The sequence below is a fragment of the Dermochelys coriacea genome, chromosome 3 (assembly GCF_009764565.3).
Source record: "Dermochelys coriacea isolate rDerCor1 chromosome 3, rDerCor1.pri.v4, whole genome shotgun sequence".
Lineage (NCBI taxonomy): Eukaryota > Metazoa > Chordata > Testudines > Dermochelyidae > Dermochelys > Dermochelys coriacea.
Genome location: NC_050070.1, coordinates 42,394,116 through 42,414,687, shown reverse-complemented (window position 1 = coordinate 42,414,687; position 20,572 = coordinate 42,394,116). Strand labels below are relative to the sequence as shown.

Genomic DNA, 20,572 nt, shown 5'->3' with positions numbered 1-20,572 from the left:
ACATGAAGAGAAGAGAGTTACTTCACAAGTGGAGAACCAGTGTTGGCAGGGCCAATTCAATCAGGGTGGATGTAGTCCACTACCAACAATTGATGAGGAGGTGTCAATTCCAGGAGAGGCAAAGTTGCTTTTTGTAGTGAGCCAGCCACTCCCAGTCCCTAGTCAAGCCCATATTAATGGTGTTAAATTTGCAAATGAATTGTAGCTCTGCAGTTTCTCTTTGAAGTCTGTTTCTGAAATCAATTAAATAAATAAATAAATATAGATTCTGTTCTAGCTGTGTACACTTATATTTTTTGAAGAAGCAGGAGGGATAATTGAAACATAATCGTTGATGTAATTAAAGCATTTAAATCTTGTATCTCAATATCCATTTATATAATGTGACTTTTCTGAAGGACCCACTAGAAGTCAGGTTTGGGGATGTCTATGGCTGGAGAGGCTTAATTGGGGGTACTAGTCGCACTTCATTTCTCCTTCAGGTTATGCAGGATGGCTTCTTTAACAAAATAAGATACAACTCATCAAACATGCTGATGAAATTTCAATCAGCTAGAAAAATCAGAGGTCATTTGACAAATGTAAAGTATTGCATAAATATGCATAATACAGTCCACTATATAACATTTTAGTGAACTAAATTAAAATGAGTGTGCTATGTACATATCATCATTTTCCTGTATATTTATAATCAGACATCTTTCAAAATTGGGCCCCTCCACAAACTAATTCAGTTATTACTTGAATTGCAGTCAAAAGGCATCTACATTAAATCTGGAACATGCGATGTTCCTCAGTAGAAATTTGGTAGACAATGAGCTTTGGTAATCTATTTCCTAAATGCATGTACTGGTGACTGACTACAATGAAATTCATTATGGCTCCTAAACTATAGCTGTCCGTTATTACCAAGTTACATATAGAAGAGGAAGAGAGTACCTTAAGAATTGAGAGAGGAAATTTCCTGTCATTGAAATTTTAGTTTTGAGTAACATGTGCCTTTGAAAATAAAGAAAATGTAGAAGAGGACTGTGCTATCCATCAGTAAAATAGAAATGGAACTAGCTAAGCCAACAAAGGACTACTTCAATTACCATCGTATTAATTGTATATTAATGGCAACGAGGAAAGATAACACATCAGGTATAACTAGGTTTGACCAGTTGTCGACGGATTGAAAGATTTATCATATTTAATCGGGTCGTTTACAGTATATAACATTATTGTAAATAGCCACAGAAGATACTATATTAAGAAAATTCAACATCTGTGCTGAGTTCAATATATAAAAACCTCATGCCTTTTAACAGACAAAACCACAGACCTGTGAAAGTACAGGGGGAGGCAATTCTTCCTATTCGGTACAATAGGAATCAGCAGTGTTCTGGAGTACTGCCATGATCTACTCAGACGTGCCCAAATCTTGGATGATTAGTATTGTTCCTCACATTCCTTTTGTGCTTCAGACTGTAAGGTACATTGTGCCTATCCTCTGCACTGGTGCCCTAGAGGGGGGAAGGGATCCCTGAGCATTTCCCTAATCTGACACACCTGTGCCAATGAAGGCATAATTTTAAACTCTTAATTTGGAGCCTATACTACATCAGATTCTTAAATTTATGTATATTAAGCCTAAGCAAAAACATAGATTTACAAAAGCTATAAGGAATTGTCTTATTTCTTGTATCTAAAAGATTATGAAGAGATGATTTCATATTTCAGTTTCTGTTTTATGTTTTTCCCCTAGTTGTCTCCTGTGGTGGCCTCCCTTCTCCACCAAACGGTAATAAGATTGGAACCTTAATGGTGTATGGAGCCACTGCAATCTTCACCTGTAACACAGGATACACTCTAGTTGGATCTCATGTGAGAGAGTGTTTAGCAAATGGACTCTGGAGTGGCACCGAAACCCGATGTTTGGGTAAATATACCTAAAGTCTTTCTTTACAACTCAAACTCATAACTAGATCCTGGAAATGCAATGCTGTCAGGTGAATGTGTAATAAATACTATAGAAAATGAAGCTGTCCTAATATGGAAAATGTGTTGTGTTGTGTATTATTTTCTTTTACTCTATTAGAATTTAGCTGTTTTTATCTAATTATGCCTAACATTTTAGAACAAAAGCCTAGGGAGTGCCCATCTCAAGGAACAAAATACTCCTTTGTTTATAAAAGAATGATTTTCTGTTTCATAAAGACAGGCATGGCACAATAAATTATATTCCATCACAACTTCTCACCTGAGATATAAACAAAATGAAAAGGCATTCATAATGGAGTTGGATTCTTCTTTAATTTTTATATTGCAGTTCAATATATGGATTCCCCTGCCCCATTTTGTATTTTTTGCCCATATGAAGACTTTAGTAGAAAGACTTTGTTCTTCCATATTTAGAACAAGAAGAAGATAATGGCACAATAAACATGTTTTCACATACAACCTGATTTCACTCTCTCTCCTTTTGTAATTTTTTTTTGTTAAAAAAGAAAGTTGGAGAGAAAGAAATGAGAAATGCAGTGCAAAATGGACAGTATTAAAACCAACTTTTAATAATCTTGTTAATGTTCTATTGAAGACCATAAAAGGTACAAAAGTAATTGTTATGTGTGTATTAAATTGATCTATAGCTTAAAAACAGCATTGTTTTATGGTGCAAATAACTGACAAAACTTTTTCCAAAGTTGCTGAAGCAAATCTGTCTTTCAAGAAAATTCAGATGTGTGTCATTTCTGTTTGTGTTTGACTGTATTATGTATATTTGTAGGTAAAGGATCTTTATGTTCCTTTTTGGCAGACTCCAATATGGGTTAAAATGAGTGAGGACCATTTATCCACGGAGAGAAGTTTAATGATTTGCAATAAACTGTGATATACATGTAAATTACTATTTGAATGTGTTCCTAGGATATCAAAATGCTACATTTATCTCCATATGAGTCTTAGTTTTATCTTTGAAGTAAACAGCATAAGAAGCAAACCAAATTATTCATAATACATAAAATAGATATCATCAAGGTGAAAGACTTCTGTATTGATTTGCTATCTATGTCAAATCATAATGTTTCATGGAACACAATAGCTCACCAGGATATGATTGTCAGGCACATTAAACATTCCTATTTTATCTGGGATTAAACACTAAAACTATTTTATAAGAAAACTGAAAATAGCTGTGGCATTAAATGTTAAGGCAGATAGCTTATTTATAACTTCTTTGTGTAAAATCAACAAGTGGGCTAATACTAATGCTTGCCTAATTTATTTTGTATTTATAATTTGTATTATTTTTTTTTCTAAATATAACAAATGTACCAAAATACACTAAGTAAGTATAGAGTTTAGGATAAAGGGAGGAAAGAGAATGCAACATATCTATTTACACATTAATCATAACCCTGTAAAATGTTAGTCCAAATTGCTCTGAATTTTTTGGGCATTCTCCTTCTGCGGAATGCCAGTCATTCACTAGCTGTGATTTGCCTAGCTTTCTGAATTTGTCATAAAAGTAACACTTAGTTTTAGTCTTTTTTAATGTAATTTATTTATTTTTGTTTACTAAGTTTTAAATTATTTTGTCCAATTTATAAAACACTTAGTCCAAAAATAAAATTACTCAGTGCAAATCTATAAAAATAGATCATCACTGAACTCTGCATATGAGCACACTGTCAGTTAAAGAACTCTAGCGACCTTCTGCTCACCCAAATCTGTTCAAAATAATCCCTCAAGCAAAAGTTTTAAACTGATAGCCTTTGCAGTATGTCCTGAACCTCAAAAAAACTTGTGCTTGAGTAAGCAAGATCAAGTCAAAACTGAAAAAACCTGCTCGACCTCCAACCTCTTTAAACTTTTGTGTGGCTTTGGCTCAGGTATCTCAAGGGTTCTCAGTTGCTAAAGTATCATATAAGAAGACAGTCAGCCTCTAAGGTAACCAGGACCCAAACTTCAGAAACCTAGGTCAAAACTAATACCTTGATCTCTACCTGGAAACACAATGAAGACAATCTGGACTGCAGAGCACTTTTATATGCAATCCATAAGAACTACCTCTACATAAGAGTCCATGGTAGTACAATATGACTAAGCCCTTGAGCCTGTGCTTGACTTAGCATGTGAGTAAGCCCATTGACTTTTCATTTTAAGTTAATCATGTACATAAGTGATTTGCTTGATCAGGGCTCAGCACCACAGCTGCCAACTTTTACATGGCAAATAAGCACCCCAACTTTCACAATAAGCCAAAAATCAAGCTAATCCCATTTCAAAACAAGGCCAAAACAAGCCAATCCCTAAAAACCCCAACACTCTATGTGACTAGATCACCCTGGCGTTCAGTCTGGGACTGTGGTGGGCCTGCTGTGCACCCCTGACTTTCTTTCCCCCTTATCCGTGCTGCCCCCCTTGCCCCTGCTTGCCAGGAGCCGATCAAAAAAAAACAAAACAAAAAGAAGCAACAAGCAACAAGCTACAAGCCACAAGCCAAAAACTAGCCAACAAGGAACTCACAAGTCAATTAAACCAAAACAAAGGCCAATTTCTGTGTTTTTTTTCACAGGTTTGGCATGTCTGCTCAGCAACTTACAGAAGCTATATGTGAGCAGTACTATTCTGCTTTATTTGCAGCTTTAGAGTGGTTTTCAGGTGGCTACTCATGTAAAGTGCATTGCATAATCCAGTCTCGTACTGACAAATATGGTGTGGTCCACATCTGAAAGGAGAGGGTTACAATCTCCTGGCCAGGCATAGATAGATAATCATTTGAATACAATGTTAAGAAAAGGAAGACAACCCCCTGTATCCTGGGGCCAGATACTCACTCAGACAGCTCTTCTGAACATTTTCCAAAAGCAACCAGCATTATGTCTTAAATTTCAGACAACTAGTGTGCTTCCCATCCTAAATCTTGACTAGAAACTGGGAAAGCAGAGATTCTTGCCCAGCCAACTGCCATCCAGATTCATTTATCAGCGGCACCACATTGACACTACACCCCAACCCAGATCCCTTTCTACATCAGCAGCCTTTCATATGTATTGAGTAGGAGTAGGTGCAAACATAGAAACTTGTGGCACTTGCCCAGGGATAGAATCAAATTACCAAGGGTGGCATTCAAATGCTTTAACCATAAGACCATCCTGGTCAACCAGTCGGAGAACACTTCAATCTCTCCGGTCACTCGATTACAGACCTGAGAGTGGCTATCCTGCAACAAAAAAACTTTAAAAACAGACTCCAGCGAGAGACTGCTGAATTGGAATTAATTTGCAAACTGGATACAATTAATTTAGGCTTGAATAGAGACTGGGAGTGGATGGGTCATTACACAAAGTAAAACTATTTCCCCATGTTATTTCTCTCCACCCCCGCCAACCCCCCACTGTTCCTCAGACGTTCTTGTTAACTGCTGGAAATGGCCCACCTTGATTGTCACCATTAAAGGTTTTCCTCCTCCCCCCTCCCTCCTGCTGGTGATGGCTCATCTTAAGTAATCACTCTCCTTACAGTGTGTATGATAAAACCCATTGTTTCATGTTCTCTGTGTGTATATAAATCTCCCCACTGTATTTTCCACCGAATGCATCCGATGAAGTGAGCTGTAGCTCACGAAAACTTATGCTCAAATAAATTTGTTAGTCTCTAAGGTGCCACAAGTACTCCTTTTCTTTTTGCAAATACAGACTAACACAGCTGCTACTCTGAAAGCTGGCAAATATTGGCTTCATAATAGTGATCACTAAAATTGCAAATATGTCTAAATATTTTCATGATCACTCATTACTATAATATCTGAGCTCTTCACAGGTAGCAGGTTTAAAACAAACAGATGGAAGTACTTCTTCACACAATGCAGTCAATCTGTGTAACTCATTGCCAGGGGATGTTGTAAAAATATAACTGGGTTCAAAAAAAACCTAGATAAGTTCATGGAGGATGGGGCTTTCTATGACAATTAACCAAGATGATCAGGGACACAAACCCAAGCTCCTGGTGTCCTTATATCTCCAACTGCCAGAAGCTGGGATTGGATGACAGGGAATGGATCTCTCGAAATTGCCCTGTTCTATTCAGTCCCTCAGAAACATCTGGCACTGATGACAGATGAGATACTGAGCTAGATGGACCATTGGTCTGACCCAGTGTGTCTGTTCATATGTCATGGTCTTCCCACTATGTGTTAGCAGAATGTAATGCCAAGAAAACACCTTTCAAATGCCATAAAAAAACTACATGTTCAAATTGGGAATGTACAAACGTGTGCAAAAAGATTAGGAATGAAAGTTTTTGGTAAATGATTTTCTTGAGACTATCCTCCAAGAAACTTTACATTCTACTTCTTCTGATGAGAGAGACAGAGAGAGAGAGAGAAACAGTGTGGCAAATTTTCAGCAGCATTATATCATCTTCCCCCCAGCCTCTCCTTAATGAAAAGGAAATTCTTTGAAGTATTTCTTGATATTTCTTAATGGTTTGTTGAGGCCCAGCTAATTTTCCTTTCTGAAGAAAATAGCTTTCTCTGATACACACGCTCAAACTGACTTGCTCACACCAGATCTTTAGTGTAGCAGACTAACTCATCCATTCAAAAAGTAATTTGGAACACAAGGGCTTTGAATTCTAGTTATGATGTTTGGGAGCTGCAGCCATTTCAATTTATTTTCAAACAATTTTATTTCTTTATTTTATTCAGAGGTTTTTTTCTTTGCACAGGATAACGTCTCAGCACTTCTACTTGGTTCTGTTAGCAATATACAGTCATCATAGAGCCAGTGTACCTGTGATATATTTTTTCCCAAAAGTACACTATATTTATTACTTTTTCTGTTTTAATGTTATTTCTGATATAAAATTTCATTTGCTATACCATGGTGATGACTTACAAGAAGATTGAATCCTTTTGTAAGTACCATGACATTCATATTGCTAAAATAGCAAGATGCAGTGGTGTTTGAAGTATTTTGTTGGAAGATCTGGCTTGTTTTTTGTTTTGTTTTGTTTAACTCTTCACAGTTTTTGTGTGTGTGTTTTAAAATACACATTGTTAAGAGTGATGGCATCTTGTTATATAAAATAGAGACATAAATATAGATGGAAATAATATACAAAATTATTTTAATGAATATGTCCTGTAGTATATAGGCCAAAAATGGAAAAAGAAACCAGACTGTCCAGTATCTAACAAAAAGGGGAGTGAAAATATTCCCAAGCCCCTGTTTAGTGGCCTAGAGAGAACCCAATGCAAGTGGGTTATATCAGACCCATAGGTTTTATTTTTGCACCAAATCAGGATCAGGGAATATGTGCCGGGTTTTAACATATTAAGACCAAAAAACCGTCCAACTGATCTTCTGATCAATAACAGCAGTCCTTAGCACAAACTTACTAAGCAATACTTACTATCAGTGTTCTGCTATGTTTGAATACTAAATTATTCTAATCTCTGGAACCCTAGATAGCATTCTCTTTGTTTTCCTGTATGCTTACTGCAAAATACGGCTGCAGATTAAATAACCCCAAAGATCAATGAATCATTGTAGCCAAAAATTTAGGATAATGTAATCTAGAAATGGAAAAAGCCTATTGGGTCATTTTGTCCATCTCCCTTTCAGCACAGGATTGTTCCCTATTGGAAATTTATTAATGTATATTCCAGTCTAGTTTTAAATGTGCCAAACAATGCAGCTTCCAGCACTTATTTGGGAAACTGTTATGTAGGGTAATATATATCTGTATCAGGAAGATTTTCCTCATATGCAGCTTGATTTTTTTCCTTTTTCAATTTCATGCATTTACTCCCAATAACACCTCTTTTTATTGGCCTTTGCGTTGTCATAACATCTTACAAATCTATGACTAATTGGATGTCCATTATCATCCTTCAGTCCCTTTGATTGTCTTAGCTTTCTAGCTTTATTCCTCTGTCTTAGTACCTGTCTTTCAAATTATTTTCCCCAGAAGTATTTTCACATTTTACAGGTTGCAGCAGCAATTGTTGATATCACTTATTAGTCTGTTAACATTAGTGTTTGTCTTAAGATACTTCCTATATCTTTTTCCTAATTTTTTTGTGAGGCTTTGGTATTTTTTTAATATGTCAGGCCAACTTTTCTGTTGAATGAAACTCTCTGTTTAGATATTGTTGAGAAAACTCATTTACATCACTCTCACCAAGTGGTATGACACCTCCGGGGCTGAAAGACAGTTCCTTTATTATGTCACTTTGCCATCTCAAGTCCAGCCCAGGTCAATAATAACAGTGTTGCCTATAAAAAGTTCTTGTTAGATGTACGCTATGTATGACTTTTGCCAGAATTGTGCCTATCTCTAGGTGTTTTTTTAGATATTATTATTTCACATTTCAAGTGCAAAATACACCAGTATGTTTTAAATGGGGCTTTAGGGCTGATTCAAAAAGCCCATTAAACCAATAGAAAGACTCCCATTGATTTTCAGCATGCATTGGATCAGGGCTTTGGGATCCAAGGGAGAAGAGAGCTTTCTCAGAGCTAGTGTGCCAGCATAAATTTAGCTCAGTACAACTGTGGCTGAAAATCATTCTCATTTACATAGGCTCATTAACCTATGTAAAAAGAGCTCATGGTCTCTGTCCAGTTTCTAGTGGACTAATATCCATATCACAAAAAAGTTATCAAAGTTGGCATTCTTGTTAGCTGTCTCAGAAATGATGTGTCCAAGAGACCTGTAATGTAACTGTTCTATGGATAATTAAAGGCTTTCAATTTCCAGGTAGTTAGTATGACACATTTAGTATCCAAACCTACAAAATGGCCAACGAGTCCAAAGGCCATTTTTTCATCTGGCTTGATCCCATGCACTGTTTTTTCTTGTACCATTTTGTGCACACAAAAATTGCACCTGTAATTCATTCAAGACCAAACATTTTTGTATACATTTGCAAATCAAACTGGTATTTTAAGTGTCTAACAATTAATAATCCTGATTCAGAACAACACTTAAGTGCTTAACTCCATCCGTACACAAATTGGCTCTTAAGTATGTTCTTAAATCCCATTGAAGCCAAGGATGGAGTTAAGCACGTGCTTAAATGTTATGCTGAGTAGATATGCCTTGCTAAATTGGGACCAATGTTTGTCCTGCTATGAATTTTAAATGCAAAATTTCACTCCCTCAAAAGAAAGCCATATTTCAAAATTTAGGCCTAAATATGGCTTTAACATGTTTCAAAAACACTAAGTAGCTTTTTTTTCAAAAGCATAAAAATGTAATAAAAAATCTGAAAAAATAGAGAATTTGACACTGCTAATTCTGAAATACTGTATAAGGCCTTTATCCTGCAATTGATAGTGCACAGGTAAACTGCTGCACCCCTAAAGAACCTCTTGATTTTTTTTAAATATAGAGAAAATTAAAATAACTCTGGCTGCTGCTTGTACATCAAGCTCTCTAATGGAAGTGCTGACCCAATCGTCAACCAGTTCAGTAATTTCTTTAGTTCTTGAAAGCTTATTATAAGAAATTATCCACTAACAGCCTCCTTAGTGTACCTAGAACCTAATTTCACCTGATTGGGAAATTGGATAAATTTGCTGTTTTATTGCCCTGCTCCTTCAGTTCTTGAGCTGTTGGGATGTTTAATCTAACCAAATTCAGACTGACAGAAAACCATTAACTCTTGTAACTGGTGTGATCTGTAAAGTGAAATGAATCACATGATAAGTGCACAGGGCTGTTAAGTTCTTATTCATTTCACAATAATGTATTATTCCAGTTGGCACGTATGAATTATCCTTGTACCCGAGATTTCCTGTGCTTCCATATGTCTGGCTTTAATGCAGTCATTTCACCTTCATTTTTCACTCATTGGTTATTCAATAATCAAACATTCAAGTGTGAGAAATCTCAGGATTTGGGCTGACTAAGACGACTCTGCAAGAGTACACAGTTTCTGTTTGATTCAAACCATATGCGATTATTAAACTCTTTTTCTTTCTAGTAACCCTTCATGTTCCTTTTCTTAATCTAAAAAGAAAAGGAGTGCTTGTGGCACCTTAGAGACTACAGCTCACGAAAGCTTATGCTCAAATAAATTTGTTACACAAGGTGCCACAAGTACTCCTTTTCTTTTTGCGGATACAAACTAACATGGCTGCTACTCTGAAACTTTTCTTCATCTGTTTCACAGGCATTTTTCATCAAAGATGCTCTTGCCCTGTTATCCCGAGAAGTTAGCCAGTATTCAGTGCTTTGTAGATCTGTTTTTGTTAGGAGGAGAAATTATTGATACGAGTCTGGTATATTCTTTGGTGCAATATTGTTTACTTACAAAGAAGGTACAAAAAGTTGTTCTTCAAATGACTGCAAGCCTTATGTTCTTATGTGCATTCCACTCTAGGTGTGTGCATGCCCCGAGCACAGTTGTCAGAATTTTTTCCCTCAGTGGTACCCATCAGGGTGACTCAAGTGCCCTCTGCTGCCATGCACCATTAGCACTATAACAAGACTTTGCCCCTGAGCGACCTGCACTCAAGTTGTCTGAAGTGTCTGGGATAAGTTCAAATCGGAGACTGCTGCCAGATCTGCAGGGACTTTAAGCCTTGCATGAAGAAGGATTGGGAGGTCAGTCTGAAGTTTTTGCTCCTGGAGGCGGCACTGAGACCTCCAACTGAGCCACACCAGTCAGACTAGCACAGAGTACCTCAACATTGGTAAGCAGTCCTCCTCCTACAGTACCAGAGTCCTGGCACCAATCACCATCCCCAGTGCCAAGAAAAAGACATAAGAAACAGCCAGCCAACAGGGAGCGATCCCCGGCACCAAGGACGGTCAGGTATGTGGATCAGAGTAGAGTGCGATCTAAGCCAAATCACTCCTCTGCCTTGCAGAAGTAGAAGTCAGCATTGTTGACTCCAGCACCTATTCAGGCACCATCAAGTCTGGTACCAGAAGAGCCTTCTATATCTGTGGCACCTCACGGTACCGATACTGTCTCAGAACCAACCACACTGGAATTGTTTGCCACTGCTAGGGACCTTCAAGACGTTTCAGCTGGTATGGGCCCTTCAAAAGTAGCCCTGCCTCTCAATGAGGCCATTATGGACCCTGTTAAGACTTTATGGCAGACCCCCACATCCCTTCCCCTCCACTTCCAAAAGGGCTGAATGTAAATACTTTGTTCCTGTCCAAGGATATGAGTTCCTTTGTACCCATCATCCCATTTCTTGGGATTCCTGGTGGTGTCCATTGCCAATGGGAGAGAAAGACATGGTCATCGGGGACATCCCGAAGTCAAAGGATTCAAAGAAATTAGGCTTGTTTGGTAGGAAAAGTTTTATTCTACCAGGGGGTTGCAGCTCAGAATTGCAAACCAACAGGTGCTGCTGGGGAGGTATGATATTAAAGTGGAATTCCATGCAAAAACTCAAAGACTTGTTCCCACAAGACGCCAGGCAAGAGTTTTCCTTGATAGTGGAGGAGGGGAAAATAATGGCAAGGGCTTCTTTACAAGCGGCACTGGAAGACTCATCTGCCAGGTCCATTGCTTCATCAGTTGCCAAACTCAGGAGTTCATGGCTACAGTCCTCAGGGCTCCCACATGAGGTCCAACAGACTATTCAGGACCTGCCCTTTGAAGGAACTTTGGTCTTTTTGGAGCAGATGGACTCAAAGCTTCATGGGCTAAAAGACACAAAAGCCACCATAATGTCCCCTGCTCCTTCAAGAAAGTACTATAGGCCTCAACAGAACCTTCGATACTCTGCCCTGGCTCCCTGTCAGGACCTGTAGAGGAAGAGAAATAGGGGTTTTAGGCATAGGCCGCCACCTCATCCCACCTCAACGTCAATGCGTGCCCCACACAGTCATTCAGGGGGTTCTAAGCAGGCATTTTGATGGGATGCTTTAGGATGCCATACCAGTTTCTTTTATGCCAGACCCTGATTTGTCCTTTACTTGCAAACCACCTTTCCTACTTCTTTGGTGCTTGGTCCCATATCACCACAGCCTCTTGGGTGTTGAGCACGGTGGAAGCTGGATACATCCGACAATTTATTTCCACCCCTCTTTCCCAGCACCCCACATTTCTTTTCAGGGACCCCTCTCATGAAGAACTTGTGGTCTAGGCGGTTCAATCTCTCCTTCAGGAGGGAGCCATGGAAGAGATTCTGCATAATTTAAGAGGGAAGGGGTTCTACTCCCATTATTTCCTAATCCCGAAAGCCCAAGGAGGTGTCAGACCCATTTTGGACCTGGATTAACTCAACAACTATAAAGTTCCATATGGTCACTTTGGCATCCATTATCCTTTACTTTATCCCAGAGGCTGGCAAACCATCCTTGATTTAAGAGACGCTTATTTTCATGTGTCAATATACCAAGAACAAAGATTCCACAGATTTATGGTGAACCATGCACACTACCAATTCATGGTTTTCCTGTTCAGCCTGTCTGCAGCTCCTTGGATGTTTACAAAACGTATGATGGTAGTGATGGCTTTCTTGAGGAGATTAGGAGTGCAGGTCTACCTTATCTGGATGATTGGCTAGTCAAGGGCCAATCCACGGCTCAGGTAGTGTCCAACATTTGACTTATTCAATCAACATTCAAGGCCCTAGGCCTTCTAATAAATGCAGACATGTCTATCCTCACTCCGGTGCAGAGGATAGAGTTCATTGGGGCAGCGATCAACTGTACTCAGGCCAGGGCCTACCTCCCAGAGGTATATTTCCAATCAATCAGATACCTGATAACACATCTCAAATCTCATCCTATCATAACAGCCTGAAACAGTATGAGGCTCCTAGGTCACATGGCCTCATGCACATACATGGTACAATATGCAAGACTGCACCTCAGACCTCTCCAGGTGTGACTGGCCTCAGTGTAGTCACCAAGCTGTCTCCCTCTGGGTGCTGTACTTACAATACTTCCTAGGGTTCTCATCTCTGGGAGTTTTGCTTTGCCCACTAAATCAACCTTGAGGCCTCTTACCTTCTGGGAGCATAGAACGAGCTGGCAGATCACCTCAGTGGGTCTTTCTCCAGATGCCACGAGAGGGCTTTCTGCCCAGATGTGGCCAGAGACATTTTCCAACAGTGGACCAGTCCCCAAATAGACCTATTTGCAAGCAGGTTCAACAGAAAGTGTCACCACCTCTGCTCCCTACAAGGCCACAGTCTGGGTTCCATCATGGACATCTTCCTATTACAGTGGATGGGACACCTTTATTTTGCTTTTCTACCTTTTCAGCTTGTGCACAGAGTGTTGCTAAAGATTAAGCGAGACCACACCCAGTACGGGCTGGCCAACTCTGGTTCTCCCTCTGCTAGATCTCTCAGTGGCAACTCCAATCCTACTTCCCTTGCACTGAGGTCTAATTTCCCAGGACCACGGTCAGTTGTTACACCCAAACCTGAGCTCCCTTCATCAAACAGCCTGAAAACTCCATGGCTAAATCCCAGAGAGCAGGCTTTCTCAGAGCAAGTTCATCAGGTTCTACTAGGCAGTAGAAGGCCATCCACCAGGGCTACTTACCTCTTGAAGTGGAAGTGGTTTTCTGTCTGGGCATCCCAGTGTGGAGTCTTGCCCATGCATTCATACTTGAATACTTATCGTACCTGAAACAGCAAGATTTAGCAATCTCCTCTATCAAGGCTGACCTGGTAGCAATATCAGCTTTCCACCCTTGGGTGGAGAACTGGTCTGTTCTTTCCAAATGACATGTCTGTCAGATTCCTCAAAGGCCTAGAAAGATTATAACCTCAAGTAAAAGAACCCTTTCCTCCTTGGGGCCTGAATTTGGTCTTATCAGAGCTTATGGGTCTACCATTTGAACCTTAGCAATGTGATCCCTATTATATCTCTCCTGTAATGTAGTTTTCTTAGTGGTCTTCACTTTGGCCAGAAAGGCCTCAGAACTCTGTGCTCTCATATCAGAGCCTCTGTACACAGTCTTCTTTAAAGTTAAGGTATATTTATGGCCTCACCCCGGTTTCCTCCTGAAACTGGTTTCACAGTTTCATAGCAATCAAGCAAGCTACCTACCTCTTCTACCTGAAGCCTCACACAAATAGAAATTAGCAATGTCTTCACTCATTGGACATAGAAAGACCATTCCGATGCTCCACCCAACTGTTTAAAGCTGTAGTGGATGGGATGAAAGGTCTACCATCTCTTCACAGACAATTTTGTCCTGAATTATTTCATGTACGCACACTTGTTATGTTCAGGCAGGTGTTTCGCTACCAGCAAACCTGACTGCTCATTCCACAAAGTCACAAGCATCCTCAGCAGCATTGTTAGTGCAGATTCGTATTCAGGACATTTGTAAAGCAGCTATCTGGGCATCAGTGCATATGTTCTCTTCCCATTATGTCATCACTCAGCATTCCAGAAATTATGCCAAATTTGGTTGACTTGTACTGCACTCTGTGTGTCCACAAACTCCGATCTGTCCACCTACTCTTCTGCTTGGGAGTCACCTAGAGTGGAATGCACATGTGCAATCACTAGATGAAAAAGAACAGTTATTAAACTTCCATAACTGTTGTTCTTTGAGATGTGTTGAACATGTCCATTCCATGACCCACCCTCCTACCCCTCTACAGTGGAGTTTTCTGGAAAGAAGGAACTGGGGGGATGTAGGGTCAGCTAGGCACTTTATACTGGTGCTAATGGCACGCAGCAGCAGAGGGCACTTGAGTCACCCTGATGGGTATCACTGAGGGAAATATTTCCAGCGACTGTACTCAGGGGATGCACACACCTAAAGTGGAATGGACATGTGCAACACATCTCGAAGAACAATAGTTATGGAAGGTTAGTAACCATTTTTCTGTTTCCCTGAATGCAGTAGAAACAAACAATAGCTGCTCATTTCCTTGATCAGAAATCACTCTACCTGATTTTCCAGCAAGATCCATGTGTGAGGAGCTCTGTCTCTCGCTTCCCTTAATCTCTTTTCCCTCTTAGTGTATGTCTACACTATGAAATTAGGTTGATTTTATAGAAGTCGATTTTTAGAATTGGATTTTATACAGTTGATTGCGTATGTCCACACTAAGTGCATTAAGTCAGCGGAGTGTGTCCACAGTACCATGGCTAGAATCGACTTTCAGATCGGTGCACCGTGGGTAGCTATCCCACAGTTCCCACAGTCTCCGCTGCCCATTGGAATTCTGGGTTGAGCTCCCAATGCCTGATGGGGCAAAAACATTGTTGCAGGTGGTTTTGGGTGTATGTTGCCAATCACCCCTTCCTCTCTCCTTCTCTCCCTCCGTGAAAGCAATGGCAGGCAATCGTTTTGCAGCTTTTTTCCTGGGTTAACCACGCAGATGCCATAGCACTGCAAGTGGGAGCCCGCTCAGCTCACAATCACTGTGTGTCTCCTGGATGCTGCTAGCAGATGCAGTACTGCATTGCTACACAGAAGCATCTCCTTGCCTTTGAGGCAGATGGTGCAGTAGCACTGATAGCCGTCGTACATCTCCTGGGTGCTCCTGGCAGACCTCAGTGGGGTTGATCAGGGGCACCTGGACAGACATGGCTATCCTTCTCTTAGAGCACCGAATGGGAGTGACTCCAGATCATTCTCTTCTTTAAGTTTCGTCTCATGGAGATTCAGTCCTGCCTGGAATATCATGCGAGCTGGAGGCTTCTGCCTCAGGCTGCTCTCCTAGCCGGCAGCACTGCACGGTCATGCCTACCTCAGCCTGCTCCTAGCTCCCATGGCTCGTGAAGCCTGGACAGTAGTAAGGAGCAGTTGAACTATAGACTGAGCAAGTACAGAATGGTGGTAGAATGTGCCTTTGGACATTTAAAAGCTCCCTGGTGCTGTTGGTCAGATGTCAGTGCAACTAACATTCCCATTGTTATTGCTGCTTGCTGTGTGCTAAATAATATCTGTGAGAGTAAGGGGGAGATGTTTATGGCAGGGTGGGAGGTTGAGCCAAATTGCCTGGTGTCCAATTTTGAGCAGCTAGACACCAGTTAGAAGAGTGCAGCAAGGCACGCTGCGCATCACACAGACTTTGAAAACCAATTTCATGACTGGCCAGGCTATGGAGTGACAGTTGTGTGTGTTTCTCCTTGATGCAAACCCGTCCCTTTGTTGATTTTAATTCCCTGTAAGCCAACTACCCTCACCCCTTCAAAATAAAGTAGCTATTGTCTTGAAACCATGCATTCTTTCTTTATTAATTAAAAAAAATTGAGATAACGAACAAGGTAGCCACAGGTGGTTTTATAGTGACCTCTCCCTTCCTCCCTCTGTGAAAGCAATGGCAGACAATCATTTCTCATCCCTTTTCCTGGATTGCCCGTGCATATGCCATAGCACTGCAAGCAAGAGCCTGCTCAGATCACCGCTGCAGTTGTGAGCATTGTAAACATCTCGCATTTGCTCTTTGAGATTTTGGCATATATATTGGAATTACATCTTTTGGAATGGAGTTCTGATAGTACAGATTCGTCTCCCCATACAGTGATCAGAACCAGTTCCTCCCATGGTCCATGCTGGGGCTCTTTTGCGATTCTGGGACTGCATGGTCACCTGCGCTGATGAGCTCGCCACACTAGCCAAACAGGAAATGAAATTCAAAAGCTCCCGGGGCTTTTCCTGTGTACCTGACTAGTGTATCTGATTTGAAAGGGCTTTCCAGAGCGGTCACAGTGGAGCAGTCTGGGATAGCTCCCGGAGGGCAATACCATCGAATCGCATCCACACTACTCCAAATTCAACACAGTGATGTTGATTTTAGTGCTAATCCCATCATCAGGGAGGAGTACAAAAATCAATTTTAAGAGTCCTTTAAGTCGACCTAAATGGCTTCGTTGTGTGGATGGTTGTAGGGTTAAATTGACCTAACACTGCTAAATTTGACCTAAACTCGTAGTGTAGACCAGGGCAAGTAGGCTTTCTTGCTTTCTGCTTGCTTTCCCCCTCTAATACACATGCACAGCTTGTCAAACAACATTAACACTGCATTTGCAGTCAGGGAGGGCTTTATCCCACAGGGTTATTCTTCTGACCATGCCTTGCCATGTAGCCCCATGCTTCCGTAGTTTCTGTTATTTCCAGATATCTTGCTACATAAAAAGACCTAATTGCACCTTCCATTTAAACTGAAAGAAGGGTGCATAACACATCTATTGTCTTTAACTAGGTCTGTGATTGTTCATAGATCAAAGACACTTTTGGTGGCAGCCATTAACACCTTCCAGTATAACAGCACCCTCCCCCACCCCGGCCACAGCTCTGGTTTAAAGTGATGACACCCTAAATAACTTATCCCAGACAGAAAGAAAGGAACTAATCTAACAAATTAAATTGTATATACGCTTAACTATTTAGATATTTACAGTGTCTTTTTGTCAGGACTACTCAGAACACCAACCCAAATCAGTTCAACTGTCACCCAGATCTCATTGAAGTTTTCTACTTTTCCCTGCCCACTCTCCCCCGCACCCCATTTCCTTTCAGACAAACAGGAGGGCTCTCTTTCAGTCTGCTCCTGCAATGTGTCCATTGCTTCTTTGGAGTCTGCCAAATAGGGCAGCTTTTGCCAATTGTGTTCTAAGGGAATTCATTACAGTCTGTCACATCTCTTCCAGCCTCACTTTATACATATTCAGTCTCAGTTTCTGTATGCGACCAAGCTGAAATTCTGTCCCACTAGTACCTTCTCAGATGGTCCATATATTCTCGTGTCAATACTCAGCATACCCATTGGCATTAACCAGGCCCCTTATTTTCCTGTGTGAACACATAGGAGCAGGTTACAATCTTGCCATAAAGTACACCAAAAACCTATGTTTAAGACTGTGACACAAACAAATAAAATAGAAGGCCCAATTTTCATTTACACTGTTTGTGCTGCTGAGGAAGAATAAGGGACCTAAAAGAGTGTAAATGTAATTTAGTGCCAGAAAAATATAAAAGGGCCTTAGTGTAAATGACTATAAGGCCCAGAGAAAATAAGTTGAAATATGACTAAGCCTCCCGTGATTGTATATTGCACCTCAATATTAAATATAACATCACATAAACATTCAAATTTTTGAAAATGGCAAGTGGTTTTGGGTGTCCATCTTGAGATAGCTGAAAAATTAGGCTCAAGTGTTATTTACCATCCATAGGCTAACAAACTAATGGGAGCTCCAGTTACTCAATGCCTTTTAAAATCCGGCCCAAGCTGTCTCAGGTAAGGCACTCAAATGCTGAAGACCCTAAAGTTAATGTCCACACTTGAAAATGTTGGTATTAACCTCTTGCACTTACTAAAATAGTAGGGGCCCTTTTTAAAAAAGTATCATTCACAGCATGTTACTGAACAATGACATCTAACATTGATTTTAGTGGGAGCTGTCAGTGCTCATCATCTCTATCCATCAGAAGTTTAGGTTTGTAAATTTAGAATTTAAGTGCTGAACTGTGAGTAAGTTAGTTCCAAAAATTGTCTTCCCTTTATATCAGCATATGTTCTTGGCTTGCCACAGAAGAAACTCCATCTGACTTTTGACAAAGTTCTTTTAAAACTGAGGGTGTAAGTTATACAGAACATAAATACAATATTTTAACTTAAACACTTGATCCTCCGAAGTACTGAGCACTACAATTCCTGTTGCATTCACTGGAAGTCAAGGGAAGTTTGTATATCACAGCACCTTGCAGGATTTGGTTCTAATACCATGCTTGTCATGAAGGTGAATGAAGCAGGAGCTTTTCCTATCAGCATCTTTTCAATATTAACAGGATTTTAATATATAAATATGTTTTATTGATTGGTTTGTTCCTTTATTCTAGCTGGGCATTGTGGTTCTCCTGATCCAATTGTAAATGGCCACATTAGTGGGGATGGTTTCAGTTACCGTGACACTGTGGTCTATCAGTGTAACCCTGGCTTTCGGCTTGTCGGTACATCTGTCAGGATTTGCCTGCAAGATCATAAGTGGTCTGGACAAACTCCCGTTTGTGTCTGTAAGTAGCATTTATTTTTCACTGAATTATTTTTTGTTGAATTGTGTTGTTAATTATGAGTGGGATTTTCAAAAGTGCCTGACTCATGAATTTATTTAATAGATTAAGGCCAGAAGAGAACCTTATGATCATCCAGTCTAATTTCCTGCAAACTCTGTTTGCACTATGGCAATCTTTTAGGGTATATCTATACATAGTGGTACAGCTGCTCCGCTGCAGTTTGTCTGGTGAATACACTCTATGCCAACAGGAGAGAGTTCTCCGATCAGCATAAAAACCAACTTCTGGGACCAGCAGAAGCTATGTTAGTGGGAGAAGCTCTTCTGCTGACATAGCGCAGTGCACAGAAACGCTTATGTCGGTGTAATTATATCACTCCAAGGGAATATTCACACCCCTGAGTGACATAAGTTTTGCCAACATAGGCTGTAGTGTAGACAAAGCCTTTAAAAGAAAGATTTATGTTTCCCTTAACTTTCAATGGGACTTGTGCTCCTACCTCTCTTAAATACTTTGAAAATCCACGCTTAATTACTGAAATTCTTCAATTTTCTCATCCTCCCCACCCCCTTTGATGATAGGTTCTCTGATATTTTCTTGAACCATAAATAACTTTTAGATTAATGTCAAGAATGGGTAATATTTCTCTGGCTATTCTTTCATTAACCTGTTTTGGGGGTTTCAATTTAATAAGATTTCAGATTTTTCTTTAACTTTTGGTGTTTTTTTAATAGACTTTTCATTTATGTCTTAATTTTTGATATATGTTTATAACAAAAATAGGAGTATTTTCATTCCCATAATACTACAAAGTGGTTGCCACAGAGATTATCAATAGCATGTTCAATTAATTTTAGTATCTCTGTTTTATTGCTGAGATATACACTACTACTGAACCATTAGATTAAAAAAAAGTTAATTTTTGATTTGTAAAAATAATTTCTTCTGAAGAGTAAAATGGGACATGTTCACCGGGACATAGCTGCCAGCAAAATCTGCCAAAAATGTCATTGTCCTTAAGTTATGTACATTCTTCAAAGGAGAATTGCCACCTATCTCCAGTGAATCTTTATCAGGGATAAAGTGAGACAGGCTAAAAGTCAAGTAGAGTTGGACCTTGCAAAGGGAATTAAAACCAATAGTAAAAGGTTCTATATCCATATAAATAAGAAGAAAACTAAGAAAGAAGAAGTGGGGCCGCTAAACACTGAGGATGGAGTGGAGGTTAAAGATAATCTAGGCATGGCCCAATATCTAAACAAATACTTTGCTTCAGTCTTTAATAAGGCTAAAGAGGATCTTAGGGATAATGGTAGCATGACAAATGGGAATGAGGTTATGGAGGTAGCTATTACCATATCTGAGGTAGAAGCGAAACTGGAACAGCTTAATGGGACTAAATCGGAGGGCCCAGATAATCTTCATCCAAGAATATTAAAGGAATTGGCACATGAAATTGCAAGCCCATTAGCAAGAATTTTTAATGAATCTGTAAACTCAGGAGTAGTACTGAATGATTGGAGAATTGCTAATATAGTTCCTATTTTTAAGAAAGGAAATAAAAGTGATCCAGGTAACTACAGGCCAGTTAGTTTGACATCTGTAGTATGCAAGGTC

At 39.9% G+C, this 20,572-nt stretch overlaps 1 protein-coding gene across 1 annotated transcript in view; it reads left to right on the top strand.

Annotated features, from left to right (window-relative positions):
• Window positions 1-20,572, top strand: part of CSMD1 (CUB and Sushi multiple domains 1) — a 2,060,919-nt gene that overhangs the window by 1,932,884 nt on the left and 107,463 nt on the right. The window contains 2 exon segments of the mRNA XM_038396611.2: window positions 1,748-1,921; window positions 18,782-18,955. Coding sequence (XP_038252539.2) covers window positions 1,748-1,921; window positions 18,782-18,955 — 348 coding nt within the window.